The sequence below is a fragment of the Suncus etruscus genome, chromosome 5 (genome assembly GCF_024139225.1).
Source record: "Suncus etruscus isolate mSunEtr1 chromosome 5, mSunEtr1.pri.cur, whole genome shotgun sequence".
Classification (NCBI taxonomy): domain Eukaryota; kingdom Metazoa; phylum Chordata; class Mammalia; order Eulipotyphla; family Soricidae; genus Suncus; species Suncus etruscus.
In genome coordinates this window covers 10,061,358-10,077,320 of record NC_064852.1, presented here as the reverse complement: position 1 = coordinate 10,077,320, position 15,963 = coordinate 10,061,358, and the positions used below count along the sequence as shown (strand labels likewise).

Sequence of the window (15,963 nt, the reverse complement as noted above, 5' to 3'; positions counted from 1 at the left end):
CTCCACTGTCAGCCTCTCCCAGGAATAAATACCTAGATTAATTCCCTCTTTCCTGACTTTGATAAAACTCAATTACTCTTTAACCTATAGGAGAGCCAACTGGTGTGTGTTGGCTTCAGATTTACATCGCCAATTCTGCCTGCTGAAGAATTCCATCTCTAGCACACACTGTTTTGTTTCTGGGGGTACAGAGGATGGGGATGGGACTCCTTCTTTCCCTGCCCCAACTTGGCCTCCCTAATCCTCAGTGCATGTCTGAGAACAATAAACAAGAAAAGTACGTTTGCAGGAGTTGATGGTTCTATCTTTAATTAAACCCAGGTGGCTTGCTGGATCTGACCCTGGGACACACGTATGACCTCACTGTGGCTCTGTGGCCCTCTGGCATGGCTCACTCGGTGCTTAGGCACGTAGCAGCTCCTCGTCTCCTGTGGTGGATAGAAGTGATGGAGTGAGTGGAGGCTCTCCAGCACCCTCCACCCAAGTGGAACCTCAGGGAGAAGGGGACCAGCATGGGCTCAGTTGGGCCTGAACATTGCATCCAGAAACTTCTGCTCTTGACTCTTCAAGGATTTGGTATTCCAAGGAGCACCCCACAAAATGGCTGTGCCTCCTCTGACTTACTTTGGGCCATTCCCTGAAATGCTGTGACTCTCGTTGGTACAGTATCTCTTCAAGGATTGCTCTCAGCTACTGAGTATGAGAGCATCCTCAGAAGGTCCAGAAAGGTATTTGGAGCCCGTTAACAAAGAAAAAAAGTTGAGATTCCAAAAGGTCCTGTCTAAAGTAACAAATGTGGATATTCTAACTACCCCAACTCAACAGTCCAAAGGTAGAATGGGGAAGGTCAGGAAGTTGATCATAATGGTTCTCTTAGGCCCAGAGAGTTGACAGACTGGTAACTGGACTAGATCGGAATTCAATTCTGCAGGCCCCTATTCCTCCCAGGGCTCTGCCGCCCTAGGCCTCAATGCTCACCTAGCCCACGGGGCCTTACCATCTCCAGGCACGCCACAGTACTCTTTGCACTCCTTCTCTGAGTAGAACTTGTTTCCGTTGCCCTTGCAGCCCCCATAGCTGAAAGGAACACACTTGCCCTTGGCTGCATCGAATGCCCAAAGCTCAGTGAAGCCTCTGCAGGGGCCTTTGACTATGGGAAGATTGCAGGCAGCTGCAAGAAGGGGACATGGAAAATGAGTCACTTTGCCACTACTGACAGACACACACATCAAGGACTCAAGGTAGGCCACTCTGCTCACTCAGCACCCCTAATTCATCTTTTAGGGGCCTTGTCTCCAATGCAGTGCTCAGGGATCCCCAGAGTTATTCCCAGTGATGCTATCTGCAATATCAGTGACCACTAGACCCCAGTGGTTCTTTGGATGGGGGAAGCTCAAGACTATATTTGCGGGGCCCGGAGAGATAGCACAGCGGCATTTGCCTTGCAAGCAGCTGATCCAGGACCAAAGGTGGTTGGTTCGAATCCCCCGTGCCTGCCAGGAGCTATTTCTGAGCAGACAGCCAGGAGTAACCCCTGAGCACCACCGGGTGTGGCCCCCCCCCAAAAAAAAGACTATATTTGCCAGGTGGTGATAGGGATCAAACCTGGGTTCTGCACATTCAAGGCATCCAGTCCTGAGACCTGTGCTATCCCTTCAGCCCTCCTCTCAATCTTCCTTTTGTTTGTTGGTATATTGAAGCCAATTAGAAGAAACAGTTGGCCTATATCCAGATGTGCAATTTCTGTGACTTTAGGAATTCAACCACTGAGACATTTTATCTTAGATATCTGTTCCATAGCAGGACACTGTTGTGGGGATACAGAACCACAGTGCAGGGACCCATACTCACCTACAGTCCGGCAAGTCTGCAAACACTCCTTCTCAGTAGCAAAGTTATTATTATTGCCCAGACAGCCACCATACTGGAATGTCTCACAGGCCATGGATGTGCCGTTGTAGAAATACCTCTTGACCATTCCCAAACAGGGACCTTCTGCGAAAGCCAGTTGGCAGGAGTCTGGGGGAGAACAAAGCAACCCTTAGTGAGGACTGAGTCTGTACTTCAGCTCATCTCATTAAGTTCTCATCTATGCACTGAGAGAACAGATGGTCAACTCTTTTTAGAGATGAAGAAATGGACACTCTGAGAGGTCAATATTGCTTGGCTCTCAAAGTTATATCCAACGGACACCAAAATCCAGACTTCCCCCATATCATGATATAGAGAGTTACTGTTGACCCAAGACCCACCACCATCTGTGCTGGACTTGTCTGTCCCAGGACTAGAATGGCATTTGTCATTGATCCATTTATACTGAGCTAAATTGATAAATTCAGTGATAGCAGTCCATGATCCCTTCACTGGAATCCCCTGAAGACAGCTCACCTCCAGGCTTTTTTGCTGTTTTTGTTTTGTAGTGCTAACAACTAACTCTGTGCTCAGAGAACACTCTTGAAGGTGCTAAGGGGAGCATAGAGTGCTCATATGACATAGAGTCTGTCATATGCAAAGTGAGCTCCCTAACTTCGTTAGGATGTCTCCATTTTAGTCACCTCCATACTTGCGCTTTAATTATTGCCACCTCTAGAATTCCTCTTCCATAAAACCTACCCTGAGTCCCTGGTATCTACTTATTCCTCTTCATCTCTGAAGTTTCCCTGGACTCTCTCTCTTCCCTCTAACCTCTCCAGGTTCATTAGCTGACCCTTCCTTTTGGGAGCATCACTTTCTTTTCTTATTTTTTTTTATCAAAATTTTATGTTTTTAAATAATTTTTATTGTGATCAAAGTGAATTACGAATCTCTCAAAGTTATATTTAAGGTACATAGTGACAATGAATCAGGGGCATTCCCTCCACCTGTGTTGTCCTCTTTCCACCCCTGTTCCCAGCATACATCCCGTATCTCCCTTCTTTGCCCCCCAGACTGCTAGTGTAACTGGACCCCTCTGTGTATAGCTTGTAGTAGATTGGGTATCGATTCTGTGGCCATTGATTGTGGGTACTTTCTTTTCGTATTGCCTTCTCCTATAACCACAAGGTTCAAAATGATGTTCTTGAGTTCCTAAACTTGAGGATTTTTTTTTTTTTTTTTTTTGGTTTTTGGGCCACACCCGGTGACGCTCAGAGGTTACTCCTGGCTATGCGCTCAGAAGTCCCTCTTGGCTTGGGAGACCATATGGGACACCGGGGGATCGAACCGCGGTCCGTCCAAGGCTAGCGCAGGTAAGGCAGGCACCTTACCTCCAGCGCCACCGCCCGGCCCCTAAACTTGAGGATTTTGCCTAGAACTCCCCTCAGTTTCCCCACAACTGCTGGCACAACGCAAAGTAACAGATTTATTTGTCTTTTAATGCCCACTCCTTGACTCCAGCAAATAAAACAAGCAACTCATGGTGTTGAGAGCAGACAGTGGGGGCTAACCTACCATCATTTCTGGAAGGCAGTGAAAAGGGGTGAAAAGAGGCCTGAATCATTACCTTCAGTCTTGCTCTGACTAGATACTAGTTGCCCAGCCCCTGATCCTTCATCTTCCTGAGGAATCACAGCCCGCCGGAATCTCTGAAGGAAGAGAGAGAGAGATGTCATTGCAGAGATGTTATCCCTGGTTCTCACCAGACCCCAGGAATATATAAGGAAAGCCTCTGCTTTGGGGAGATGGGTGATAAACTGAAGCCCAGCCAATAAATGGGCTAATGAACTATTTTGCTAGCAACTTAAATGCCAGACACATATCACAGGATAGATTTCTGGCCTGAAAGAAAAATTAAAGCCAAGAGTCATAGTGACGGGCCCGGAGAGATAGCACAGCAGCGTTTGCCTTGCAAGCAGCCGATCCAGGACCTAAGGTGGTTGGTTCAAATCCCAGTGTCCCATATGGTCCCTTGTGCCTGCCAGGAGCTATTTTTAAGCAGACAGCCAGGAGTAACCCCTGAACGCTGCCGGGTGTGGCCCAAAAACCAAAAAAAAAAAAAAAAAAAAAAAAAAGAGTTATAATGACATCCCAATATCCAATTGTCAAATGTCCCAATTTCAAACACTTAAATATCCAATTTTTAGATATCCCAATTTCCAGATATCCAAATATCCAATTTTCAGACACCCCAATATCTAATTTTCAGAAATGGCCAAAGGATTACTAAGGAGAAAGAGATCTAGGGAAGGACAGAAACTTGAAGACATTAAAAATTTTTAATTTTTTAAAATTGGAGATGGGAATGTTGCACTGGTGATGGGTGGTGTTCTTTACATTGCTGAAACCTAAACACAATCATGTATGTAATCAAGTTGTTTAAATAAAATATATATTAAAAATGATTTTAAGTCTTTTTTAATTAATATCTTTATTTAAACACATTGATTTACAAACACGATTGCAGTTGGTTTCAGTCATGTAAAGAACACCCCCTTCACCAGTGCAACATTCCCATCACCAATGTCCCAAATCTCCCTCCTCCCTACCCAACCCCCACCTGTACTCTAGACAGGCTTCCTACTTCCCTTATTCATTCACATTGTTTGATAGATCTCAATGTAATTATTTCTCTAACTGCACTCATCACTCTTTGTGCTGAGCTTCATGTAGTGAGCTGGAACTTCCAGCTCTCCAATTTTTAATTCTTTTTTTTAATAATAATTTTTATTTTGACCAAAGTGGATTACAAATCATTCACAGTAGTATTTTAGGTACATAGTGACATTGAATCAGGGGCATTTGAACAGATTTTTTTAATTTCTTTTTTTAGTACATTTTTTATTTATTTAAACATCTTGATTACAAATATGATTGTGATTAGGTTTCAGTCATGTAAAGAACACCCCCTTCACCAGTGCAACATCCCCACCACCAATGTCCCAAATCTCCCTCCATCCCACCGCACCCCCAACTGTACTCCAGACAGGCTTTCCAGTTCCTTCATTCATTCACATGATTATGGTAGTTCTCAGTGTAGTTATTTCTATAACTGCACTCACCACTCTTTGTGGTGAGCTTCATGAAGTGAGCTGTAAGTTCCAGCCCTCCCCTCATTGTCCCTGAAGATTGTTGCAAAGATGACTTTTATTTTTCTTAAAACCCATAGGTGAGTGAGACTATTCTGCGTCTCTCTCTCTCTCTCCCTCTGACTTATTTCACTCAGCATAATAGACTCCATGTACATCTATGTATAGGAAATACATAGAAATCAATGGCCTTTTTATACACCAATAATGATAGGGAAGAGATGGACATCAAGAAGGCAATCCCATTTACGTTAGTGCCACACAAACTCAAATATCTTGGAGTCAACTTGACCAAAGATGTGAAGGACCTATACAAAGAAAACTATAAAGCCCTGCTCCAAGAAATAAGAGAGGACACACGGAAATGGAAACACATACCGTGCTCATGGATTGGCAGGATTAACATCACTAAAATGCCAATACTCCCCAAAGCATTGTATAGATTTAATGCGATCCCTCTAAAGATACCCATGACATTCTTCAAAGAAGTGGATCAAACAGTTGTGAAGTTCATCTGGAACAATAAACACCCTTGAATAGCTAAAGCACTCCTAGGGAAAAGGAGTAAGGGAGGCATTACTTTTCTCAACTTTAAACTGTACTACAAAGCAATAGTTATCAAAACAGCATGGTATTGGAATAAAGACAGACCCTCAGATCAGTGGAATAGGCTTGAGTTCTAAGACAATGTTCCCCAGACATACAATCACCTAATTTTTGACAAGGGAGCAAGAAATCCTAAGTGGAGCAGGGAAAACCTCTTCAACAAGTGGTGCTGGCAGAACTGGTTAGCCACTTGCAAAAAAGCGAACCTAGACCCCCAGTTAACATCATGTATGAAGGTAAAATCCAAATGGATTAAAGACCTTGATATCAGACCTGGTACCATAAGGTATATAGAACAACATGTAGGTAAAACACTCCATGACATTGAGACTAAAGGCATCTTCAAGGAGGAAACTGCACTTTCCAAACAAGTGGAAGCAGAGATCAACAGATGGGAATACATTAAGCTGAGAAGCTTCTGCACCTCAAAAGAAATAGTGCCCAGGATATAAGAGCCACCCACCATGTGGGAGAAACTATTCACTCAATACCCATCAGATAAAGGGCTAATATCTAAAATATACAGGGCACTGACAGAACTTTACAAGAAAAAAACATCTAATCTCATCAAAAATGGGGAGAAGAAATGAACAGACACTTTGATAAAAAAGAAATACAAATGGCCAAAAGGCACATGAAAAAATGCTCCTCATCACTGATCATCAGGGAGATGCAAATCAAAACAACGATGAGATACCATCTCACACCACAGAGACTGGCACACATCACAAAGAATGAGAACAATCGGTGCTGGCGGGGATGTGGAGAGAAAGGAACTCTTATCCACTGCTGGTGGGAATGCTGTCTAGTCCAACCTCTATGGAAAGTGATATGAAGATTCCTCCAAAAACTGAAAATGGAGTTCCCAAACGATCCAGCTATACCACTCCTAGGAATATACCCTAGGAACACAAGAATACAATACAAAAACCCCTTCCTCACACCTATGTTTATTGCAGCACTATTCACAATAGCCAGGCTCTGGAGACAACCAAGATGCCCTTCACCAGATGAAGGGCTAAAGAAACTGTGGTACATATACACAATGGAATATTATGCAGCCGTCAGGAGAGATGAAGTCATGAAATTTTCCAATTTTTAATTCTTAAAAAATATTTAAAATTTTTTAAAAAATTAAAAATTTTAAAAAAGAAAAACTAAAAGTGTTCCTACACAGTATAGGATGGATAGACCAGTTTTTCAGGGAGGACTGATCAGACTAGGGGTTTATAAGGAAACGAGGAAGTAGAAGGGACCTGGGACAAATCCTTACACTCTAGTTGTGACGGTGACTTACAAGGCAGGTCAGGACAGAGCAGGGCAGGGTAAGGCAAGGCAGGCTGCCAACAATGGCAGTGGGTCTCTGAGTGTACAACTTTTGTGTACAACATTACAATTTTGCACCTAGGCAAAATCCCAAAACAATAAAAGCAGAAATGAGCAGGAAGACTGTTGGCAACTAGGAAGCCTTCCTGCCCATATGTGAGACCCAAAGCCAGAAAAGTGACCAACACAGTCACCATTCATCTTTGCCCTTTTTGTTTGTTTAGTTTTGGGGCCTTACCTGGAAATGTTCAGGAATTAATCCTGGCACTGTTCTCAGCCATTGCTCCTGGCAGTGCTCTGGGGACCATAATGGATGTCAGGGGTGGAACCTGGGTCAGGTACAGTCTAGGCAAGAGCCTTATCTGCTGTACTGTTTCTCTGGCCCCATTGCCCATTTTCTTTTAAGATGCAAATGAAAACCGTGATGAAACTTCTCATTGTCTACCAGAATATGCCTCAAGTAGATTTCATGAGAAAGAAGGAAGAGGAATATTAGGACAAACTAAACTGCACCTACTCAGAGGAATCAGATTAGGTTGAAGAAGTATCTCTACTAACCCCAAGATAGTCATAAGAATCAAGAAAAAAACTTAATCTTCCATGTTACTCAAGGTGAGAAGACAGCTCTGTAACAGGAGTCAAGAGTTATAAAAATACGATGATGAGGGCCCGGAGAGATAGCACAGCAGCGTTTGCCTTGCAAGCAGCCTATCCAGCACCAAAGGTGGTTGGTTCGAATCCCGTTGTCCCATAGGGTCCCCAGTGCCTGCCAGGAGCTATTTCTGAGCAGACAGCCAGGAGTAACCCCTGAGCACTGCCGAGTGTGGCCCAAAAACAAAAACAAATGTTTAATAAAAAAATATGATGATTAAAGAAGTAGAAATTTATTGAAGTGGAAGAAACATTGTTGGATTTTGACCACATGAGTAGAGAACATGAGCTGTAGCAGAGCTTTCTGGAAGAAATCACTCACAGAAAGGAATTTTCAGAAGAGACAGTCAAATAGAAATAACAGAAGAAAACTCTGAGCTTAAGGAGAAGTATTCCCTTTAAAGGGTTCAAAGGAATGAGGCAAAATTAATAATAATTAGGGGCCGAAGAGAAAGCATGGAGGTAAGACGGTTGCCTTTCATGCAGGAGGTCATCGGTTCGAATCCCGGCATCCCATATGGTCCCCTGCGCCTGCCAGGAGCAATTTCTGAGCCTGGAACCAGGAATAACCCCTGAGCACTGCCGGGTGTGACCCAAAAAACACACACACAAAAACAAATAAAAATAATAATTAAAAATAAAGCATAAATTCTAGAAAGAGAAAGATCCTGGTTTCCCTTGAACAAATCCTGGCACTAGTGATGGAAGACACAGAGAAAAAAATCTTGACAGTTGTTGAACTGAAAAGTTGTAACCCAGGACATCTTCATTAATTCAGGCTATTGGTCATGTCATACAAATACAGAAAGACAATTTTAAATGGCAAGGACTCCATTGTTTTCCAGCTTATCTTTCTGGGACAGAGAAATTATTTGTATAAATAGTCCCACCTATTGAGAAAAGACTCAATCACAACAAGAATTCCATATAAAAATGAGGACCTTCTTTTTCTTTTCTTCATGTCCTTATAAATTTTCAAGACTGTTTTGCATAGAAATATGCTTATGCATCCCTACGTAGATGTGAACACATGAATATACATAAAATAAGTTGTTATTTATAATATTCAAATAGCTAGAGTGAGAAAACAAGTGAAAGTTTGAGCAATATAGTGAAGGGCGGAAAGACAAAATTTTAGAGTTGAAAACCCCCCCATCAAAAATATAGCATAGGGGGCTGGAGCAGTGGCTCAAATGGTGGCATCTGCCTTGCACAGGCTAGCCTAGGACGAACCCCATCATCCCATATGGTCCCCCAAGCCAGGAGTAATTTCTGAGCACATAGCTCTGGTTAGAGTGTCATAGGGTGTGGCCGAAAAACAAATATAGATAGATAGATAGATAGATAGATAGATAGATAGATAGATAGATAGATAGGTAGGTAGGTAGATATAGATATAGATATATAATAAGAGCTGGATCAATAGCACAGTGGTAGGGCATTTGCCTTGCATGCATTCAATCTGGGATAGATTCCCAAATTTCCATATCATCCCCCGAGGCAGGAGAGATTTCTGAGCACAGAGCTAGGTGCAACCCCTGAGTACCACTGAGTGTGGCACAAAAAGCATAAAATAAAAATAATAAAATGCCTTAAAAAAAAAAAAAGATAGCATAGGGCCCGGAGAAGATAGCACAGCGGTGTTTGCCTTGCAAGCAGCCGATCCAGGACCTAAGGTGGTTGGCTCGAATCCCGGTGTCCCATATGGTCCCCCGTGCCTGCCAGGAGCTATTTCTGAGCAGACAGCCAGGAGTAGCCCCTGAGCACTGCCAGGTGTGGCCCAAAAATCAAAAAAAATAAATAAATAAAAAAAAAGACAGCATAAATGGGGAGAAACTGGTAGAAGAAGCAGATTACTCCTGCATTTGCAATCTTTTAGGGAGATGAATAAAAAAAATTTTTATAGGAAACTGAATCATTATTTTATCATTGAGCATCAAGTATCACCATTTCATGATTGGGTGTTTTATTGCTTTTACACACTACACTGGGCAGTGGTTGCCTAGCATGAATTATAGCACCCTAGGAAAAGAATGCAATTGTGCCCATGTCTCAAAAGAAGTATGATCCTGATGGGCCCACAACCTGCTCAACAGACAGAACCACGCTGGAATGGGTCAGACTTCAAACCCATTCTTGCCTTTCAGCTTCCTCAATGGCCCCCAACCAAAGATACCAGGCACTCACCTCGGGTAGTCTGATTTCTGGCTCCTTCTCCCCAGGCACACATTCACCTAGGACAGAGGACAAGAGAGAAGTGAGAGTGTGGGCTGACATGGCTCCCAGAGAGAAACTGGAAGCAGAGAAGGGATGATCAATGGAGACTATCTATTGATCCCCTCATGAATGTCTGCATCCTTAGAGCAAGTCAGACCAACCCAGGACAGACCCCAGTTTAATTCCCACATCCTGTATGGTCCCCTCACCCCAGATGCGAAGAGCAATTTCTGAGTGCAGAGCCAGGAGTAACCCCTGAGTGCTGCCTGATGTGACCCAAAAACAACAACAACAACAACAACAACAAAAAAAAACAAATATACAAATAGAAAAAAGAACCTCATTCAGTGCTAAAGGAAGGGGAACTGAATAAGTTCTAGACTCATATCTGCTGAGAACATGCTAAATGACATGGAGCAAATTCAAGACCCCCAGTGACCTTCTCTGTAAAGTAGGGAGGAAGCCCACAGTCCTGAGATGTGATGTTCTGAAAGACCCAGAGGCAGAAGGGAGATTCTCAAGGGAGCACCAGGATGAGGAGGAAGGGTGATGAGTCTACCTCTGTCTGGAATGGTGAAGATGGAGTCCTCCGGGATGCCCACACCCAGGGCAAACTCCCTGAAGTCCTGTACCAGGCTCTCCCTGATCTGCGACTCCCGCCCTGCAATGGAAAAGCAATGCAGATGCTTAGTTTCCTGCTGCCTCTGCAGACATGACCTGAGCTGACTCTGCCCAAAGACACCTAGTCAGGGAAGCCTAAAAACAAAAGGCCCTGCGAGTTCTTTCCAGTACCCTTTTGGAAAGATGGACTCTGGGACAGGAGAAGCTGCGTCCCCTCCACCCCTCCACCCGCCCTCCTAGGGCTCCTGCAGGGTACTCTGTGAAAGGCCTGAAGATCTGGGATCTGAATCTTAGACATGAAAGAAAACAATGCTGCCCTAACTGGGAGACTGAATTCAGCACTTCCCCATGGTTCCACCACCCCCAGGAAGCACCCTACTCTTCTCTGTCCCTAAATTAACAGCCCATTCCACCCAGCCCAGACTTGACCATAGAGCTTGGCAGTGATGGTGGTTCCATGGCGATGGCTGTGCTTCTTGGAGAGCAGGATGGCATACTCATCATAGTTGGTACGTACCACATAGGACTCTATCTCCCTGTTCCAATCTGCAGAGGGAAAGGCCAGAGAGATAGGATAGTGATCGTGGGTAGGGGGTTGTCTTGCAGGCAAACAACCTAGGTCTGATTCCTGGGCCCTTCCAGGAGTGATCCCTAAGCACGCATCCAGGAGTGAACCCTGAGAAAATCCTGTAGAGTCTTCAAACCAAAAAGTGATTGAACAACATGGGGTCAGAGAGGTGGTGCAAGGGGTAAGGCATCTGCCTTGCCCACACTAGCCTAGGGCGGACTGCGGTTGGATCCCCTGGCATTCCATATGATCCCCCAAGCCAAGAGTGATTTCTGAGCACATATCCAGAGTAAACCTTGAGCATCAGCTGGGTGTGGCCCAAAAACCAAAAAAAAAAAAAAAAAAAAGTGATTAAACAACAATACGCAGCATTCTGTCCGAACAGAGGCCAGAAAAGGGGTTCCAAGCCCAAGAGCCTTCCCTTCCTTGCCCCTGGCACCTTCCTCCTGCATCCATGTCTCCCTGGTTCCTTCATGTGTGTTCAGGACAGAAGCAGAGGGAGAGGCGATAACATAAAGTATGACTTAACCACAACAGGAGCGGGTGCTTCTCTGCACCCCACTTACGGGTATTACGATAACGGAACTTCCCGACCATGTCTGTTTTCTCATAAGCCTCTGAGCTCTCTTCACAGACCCCTCTCCTGGAAATGAAAAGGCACAGAGGGGGAAAAAAACATTCAGATGAGGGTCTGCAATGACTTTTCCAACTTGTTTTGTTCTTTAGTCATTTGGAAAGTAAAATCCCAAATATTTTGTTTCAGCTTTGCTGCAGCCCTGGAAAATGCCACATTGCTGGCCAGGGAAAGTTCAGGACTGAACAGACCCCTAAAGAGGCTGTTAGTTTTCCCAAGCCCCAGGAGAAACCAGGATGGCTGGTTTTAAAGTGCTTTTTAGCATTTTAGCATTTATTACTGGGGATAGTCTCTGCTGTCCTAGGCTCCTCATCTATGTGATGGGAGTGAGTGGCATGGGGATCCATGAGATCTTTCTTTCAAAGCTTGGAGGGAGCACTCTGCATGGAGTCATTGTGACAGGCTCACCAACCACCAGCCATGGCAAAAACAGTCACAACTTAAAGGGAAGAGGGGTATTATTAGTTAGGATAATTTGTTATTGTTCTAATTACCTTTACTAAGCAGATCATTGAGTCAGTTCCTAGGGATGTAAAGGAGGGCAGGCAGATCTCATCCCTCAGGGAGTGGGAGGGTGGGTCAGAGGTAAGTGCTGTCATTATGTTAAATGCCAACAATGTGGGAGTACCCCGAAAAAGGATATGGGTGGGGAAAAGACAAAGGAGACCAAGTAGCCTGCATTTGAAGGGGAGCTGGGTCAGGGAGAGTTTCCTGGAAGAAGTGAACTGGGACAGAGTATCAAAGGATCCATGGGATTAGCTCAGGGATCTGGGAGAGGTTTTAGGAGGAGGGAGGGAGTAGAGAGAGAGGAGGAGGAGGTCACTTATAAAAAAGAATCCAGAATTGTGAGGACAGTTTCCAAAAATTGAGAGAGGGGGTACCTGGAAAGAAGGGGCCTTTGAGAGGGGCCTGGAATGTTCTGAGAACCAGCCCACCATCACCAAAGGTTCTGAATGTCGTTTCCCAAGGTTCTAGGAAAGAACAAATTCCGAAGTCCAAAGTCTAACAGGTCTCTGGTGTCTGAGTAAAGAATGAACTCAATGGAAAGTTCTGGATTAGAGGTGGGGAGACAGTAAAATTGACACAGACAACCTAAAAAAGACAGGTGGGCGGCCTTGCATAGGCGGAAGTAAGAAGGGAGGATCTATAGGAGGGTTTGGATCTATAGGAGGGTGACCGAGGGAGGGCTGATGGCCCTGGGAGCAGAGTCCTCTCTCTCCCATCTAGGCTGAATCCCTGGAGGAATGGGGTACAATGCCTTCCCCCTTCCCTAGCTGAAAGACATGGAGGATCAAGACCAGGAGAGGAAACAGGCATGGTATGGGGAGGTACTGCCCTGGAGATGAGAGAACTGTGGAGAAGGGAGTGAGGGCTGAAATCAGGGCAGAGGGTTCTGAGCCCGGTGTCCCCCTTCACTCCCAGGTGTACCCACTCACCGCCAGCGTGTGATAGTCACACTGAGGTCCCCCTCAGTGGCACCCGCACCCAGCACCATCGTGCTCACTGCCAGCTTGTTCACGAAACGTTTCAGCCATGGGCAGGTGGAGCCGATGGCCAACTGGAACCACTTTCCATAGACCTAGGAGGCAGCCATGGCAGCTCTGAGTTGGCCGAGACCTTGAGGAGGGCATGAGGGACCCCATTGCCTTGCAGGACTGACCCTCGAAGAGCTGACGTCTCTGCTCTCAGCAGACTCAGCGCCTTCTCCCACAGAGCAAGAATACTCAGAACTAGCTCAGTCAGACACACACTGAAGGGTCCCTGCCATACCCTAGGGTCTGGGCTGTTCACTAGGCAGTCTGTAGGTATGTAAATCACCCCCCAGAATAAGGGGGACCAGTATCTGACCTGCAAGGCTGGGTACATCCCCATCATCTATAGCCCACTGGTCTGCTCTTTTTTGTGTATATGTGGGGTTGGTTTCTGGGCCACACCCAGTGGCACTCAGGTGTTACTCCCAGCTCTGCACTTAGAAATTGCTCCTGGCAGTGGGAAAACCCTATGGGATGCCGGGTCCATTCGGGGTCAGCAGCTTGCAAGGCAAATGCCCTACTGCTGTGCTATCACTCCAGCCCCAGATCTGCTCTTGTTAAGGCATCAAGAGATCACACTCAGCAGCGCTCAGGGAATACTTTTGGCTCTGTACTCAGGGATCACTCCTGGCAGACTCCAGGCACCATATGGGATGTTGGCGATCAAATCTGGGAGGCCATATGCAAGGGGATTGCCCTCCCATTTCTGCTGAGCAGCAGAGATGATAGAAACTCCACCCCTCCTTGTTTCTGCAGAGTGGGGAAGGAGCAATACAGCCAAGTGTTGGATCTTCAAGGCCCCTTCTCCATTCGTGTCCCCCAAAACCAATCAGTGTCACAGTGCCCCCCCCAACTTCAGAAAGGCAGATCCCCAAAAGTACTGGCCAGTTTGAGGTCATCTAGACTTTCGGGGGCAGTGATGGAGGAAACCCTAGTTCTGTCCTGCTTCTCTTCTCCCCATAACATATCCTCCAACTCTGACACCCCATGACACCTCGTAGGCAGGTCTGTGAAAATAGAACCCAGGATGAGGTCCCCAGAGTACAAATTTGGGTGAGTAGGAGTACCTCAAGGTCAGACAGTGGGCTTGGAGGTGGACAGAAATATCCATGAAAAGCAAAATCTGGGCCCGGAGAGATAGCACAACGGTGTTTGCCTTGCAACCAGTCGATCCAGGACCTAAGGTGATTGGTTCGAATCCCGGTGTCCCATATGGTCCCCCGTGCCTGCCAGGAGCTATTTTTTTTTTTTTTTTTTTTTTTTTTTTTTTTTTTTTGTGGTTTTTGGGTCACACCCGGCAGTGCTCAGGGATTATTCCTGGATCCAGGCTCAGAAATTGTTCCTGGCAGGCACGGGGGACCATATGGGACGCCGGGATTCGAACCGATGACCTCCTGCACGAAAGGCAAATGCCTTACCTCCATGCTATCTCTCCAGCCCCGCCAGGAGCTATTTCTGAGCCAATAACCAGGAGTAACCCCTGAGCACTGCCGGGTGTGGCCCAACAACAACAACAACAACAACAAAAGAAAAGCAAAATCTGGGAGAGGAGGTGGGGGGGGGGCAGGATGCAGTCAGGTCAACAAACAGAACAGAGTCTCTCAGGGTGAGCGTTCAGTGGGGAGAGGACAGAGTGACAGAGAGTCACAGAGAATGGAGGATGCTAGCTAAACAAGTTAGTATATGAAGGATCAACACCCACCCAGAGACTCAGGTGGGAACAAGACCCTGGAAGGCAGGACTTAGTCTCCTACTACCTCCCTTTGTCCCCCCATGGCCTGGCTGATGGCCTCCAGCATCCCCTCTCTGCAAGTGGCCTTACCCTGGGGAGATCGAAGTTTTCCTGCACTTGGATGTCCTCAAGCACGGTGGGCACAGGGTCCCCACGCACTGCCAAGCAGGTGGCCAGCAGGGGCAGCAGTATCCCAAGAATCCACATGACTTTGGGGGCCCCTGAGCTTCTGGGAAATCACTCACGGGCTGGGGACACAGAAGCAATGGCTTGCAGCCTGTCTAAGGTGACAACTGTGTACTGAGGCTAGGCCCAGGGCCTGAGGGCTGTAGGGGACCTTGATTTTTGCCCTGCTCATCACAGGACCAATCAGAACCCAAAGGCCAGGGTGGATCGATTTGCAGGAAGCACTCTGGCTGGGGGCCCAGGGTCCTGAGGGGCCGGACAGTCATTTCTGAGAAGGTATTAACCAAACCCTGTATGCTACGTGCTGCCAGGGGATGGGACTTGAATCCCACCAAGCTTCGCCTAAGACTCCCCTCCTCTCTGGGGTGGCAGGCACGTAAGTTGGGGCCAGCTGGACACCCACTGGCCTTTACTACTTGGTCATTCTTAAACCTTATTCTCCAGGAAGCCCACCTGAGCACTGGGGCGGCCTTTTTCTCACCAGGAACTGTGCTGTCTCACAGGGAATGAGGAGCCCTGGAAACTTTTGAGAAGCAGCAGCAGAGAGCCCACCCTACACCCTAAATCCCACGCCGATTTCAGCTTGCACTGCCCTTACCCCTTCTAGAAAAAGGAGGCTCAAACCTAGCTAGTCTCAAAGCACAATTCCGTACCAGTTCCCTACCAGCCTCCTCACCCCCCAGGTACATGCCTGAGCATTACCCCTACCAGCTCCCCAAAGATGGGGCACAGACTTCTCTCTGCGTCCCCAGGGGCTGGGTACCTAAACATGACACCCCTTAAGCCCCTGGGGTCCACATTCAGATGGTGTCCTATGAGTGTTGGGGATCACACTGGGTGCAGCCCCGGGACAGAAATAGGAGGAACAGTGAGAGCTGAAGGGGTTC

The 15,963-nt window shown here is 46.4% G+C and overlaps 1 protein-coding gene across 1 annotated transcript; it reads right to left on the bottom strand.

The window, feature by feature from the left end:
- Window positions 1-278: 278 nt before the first annotated feature.
- On the bottom strand, window positions 279-15,220 carry AMBP (alpha-1-microglobulin/bikunin precursor). Its single transcript, XM_049774239.1, has 10 exons — window positions 14,981-15,220; window positions 13,063-13,205; window positions 11,559-11,635; window positions 10,854-10,970; window positions 10,363-10,464; window positions 9,774-9,820; window positions 3,482-3,563; window positions 1,852-2,019; window positions 998-1,171; window positions 279-428 (listed from the first exon to the last, which is right to left on the bottom strand). Exons 1-10 carry the CDS (start codon window positions 15,095-15,097, stop codon window positions 403-405), a joined length of 1,053 nt encoding a protein of 350 aa, XP_049630196.1. The 5' UTR covers window positions 15,098-15,220; the 3' UTR covers window positions 279-402.
- Window positions 15,221-15,963: the final 743 nt, after the last annotated feature.

Coding starts and splice junctions, on each gene's coding strand:
- AMBP (XM_049774239.1), bottom strand. CDS start 15,097: ATGTGGATTCTTGGGATACTGCTGCCCCTGCTGGCCACCTGCTTGGCA. Junction 10,465..10,853: donor CATCACTGCCAAGCTCTATG/GTCAAGTCTGGG, acceptor TTTCCATTGCAG/GGCGGGAGTCGCAGATCAGG. Junction 2,020..3,481: donor TAGTCAGAGCAAGACTGAAG/GTAATGATTCAG, acceptor GTTCTCCCCCAG/ACTCCTGCCAACTGGCTTTC.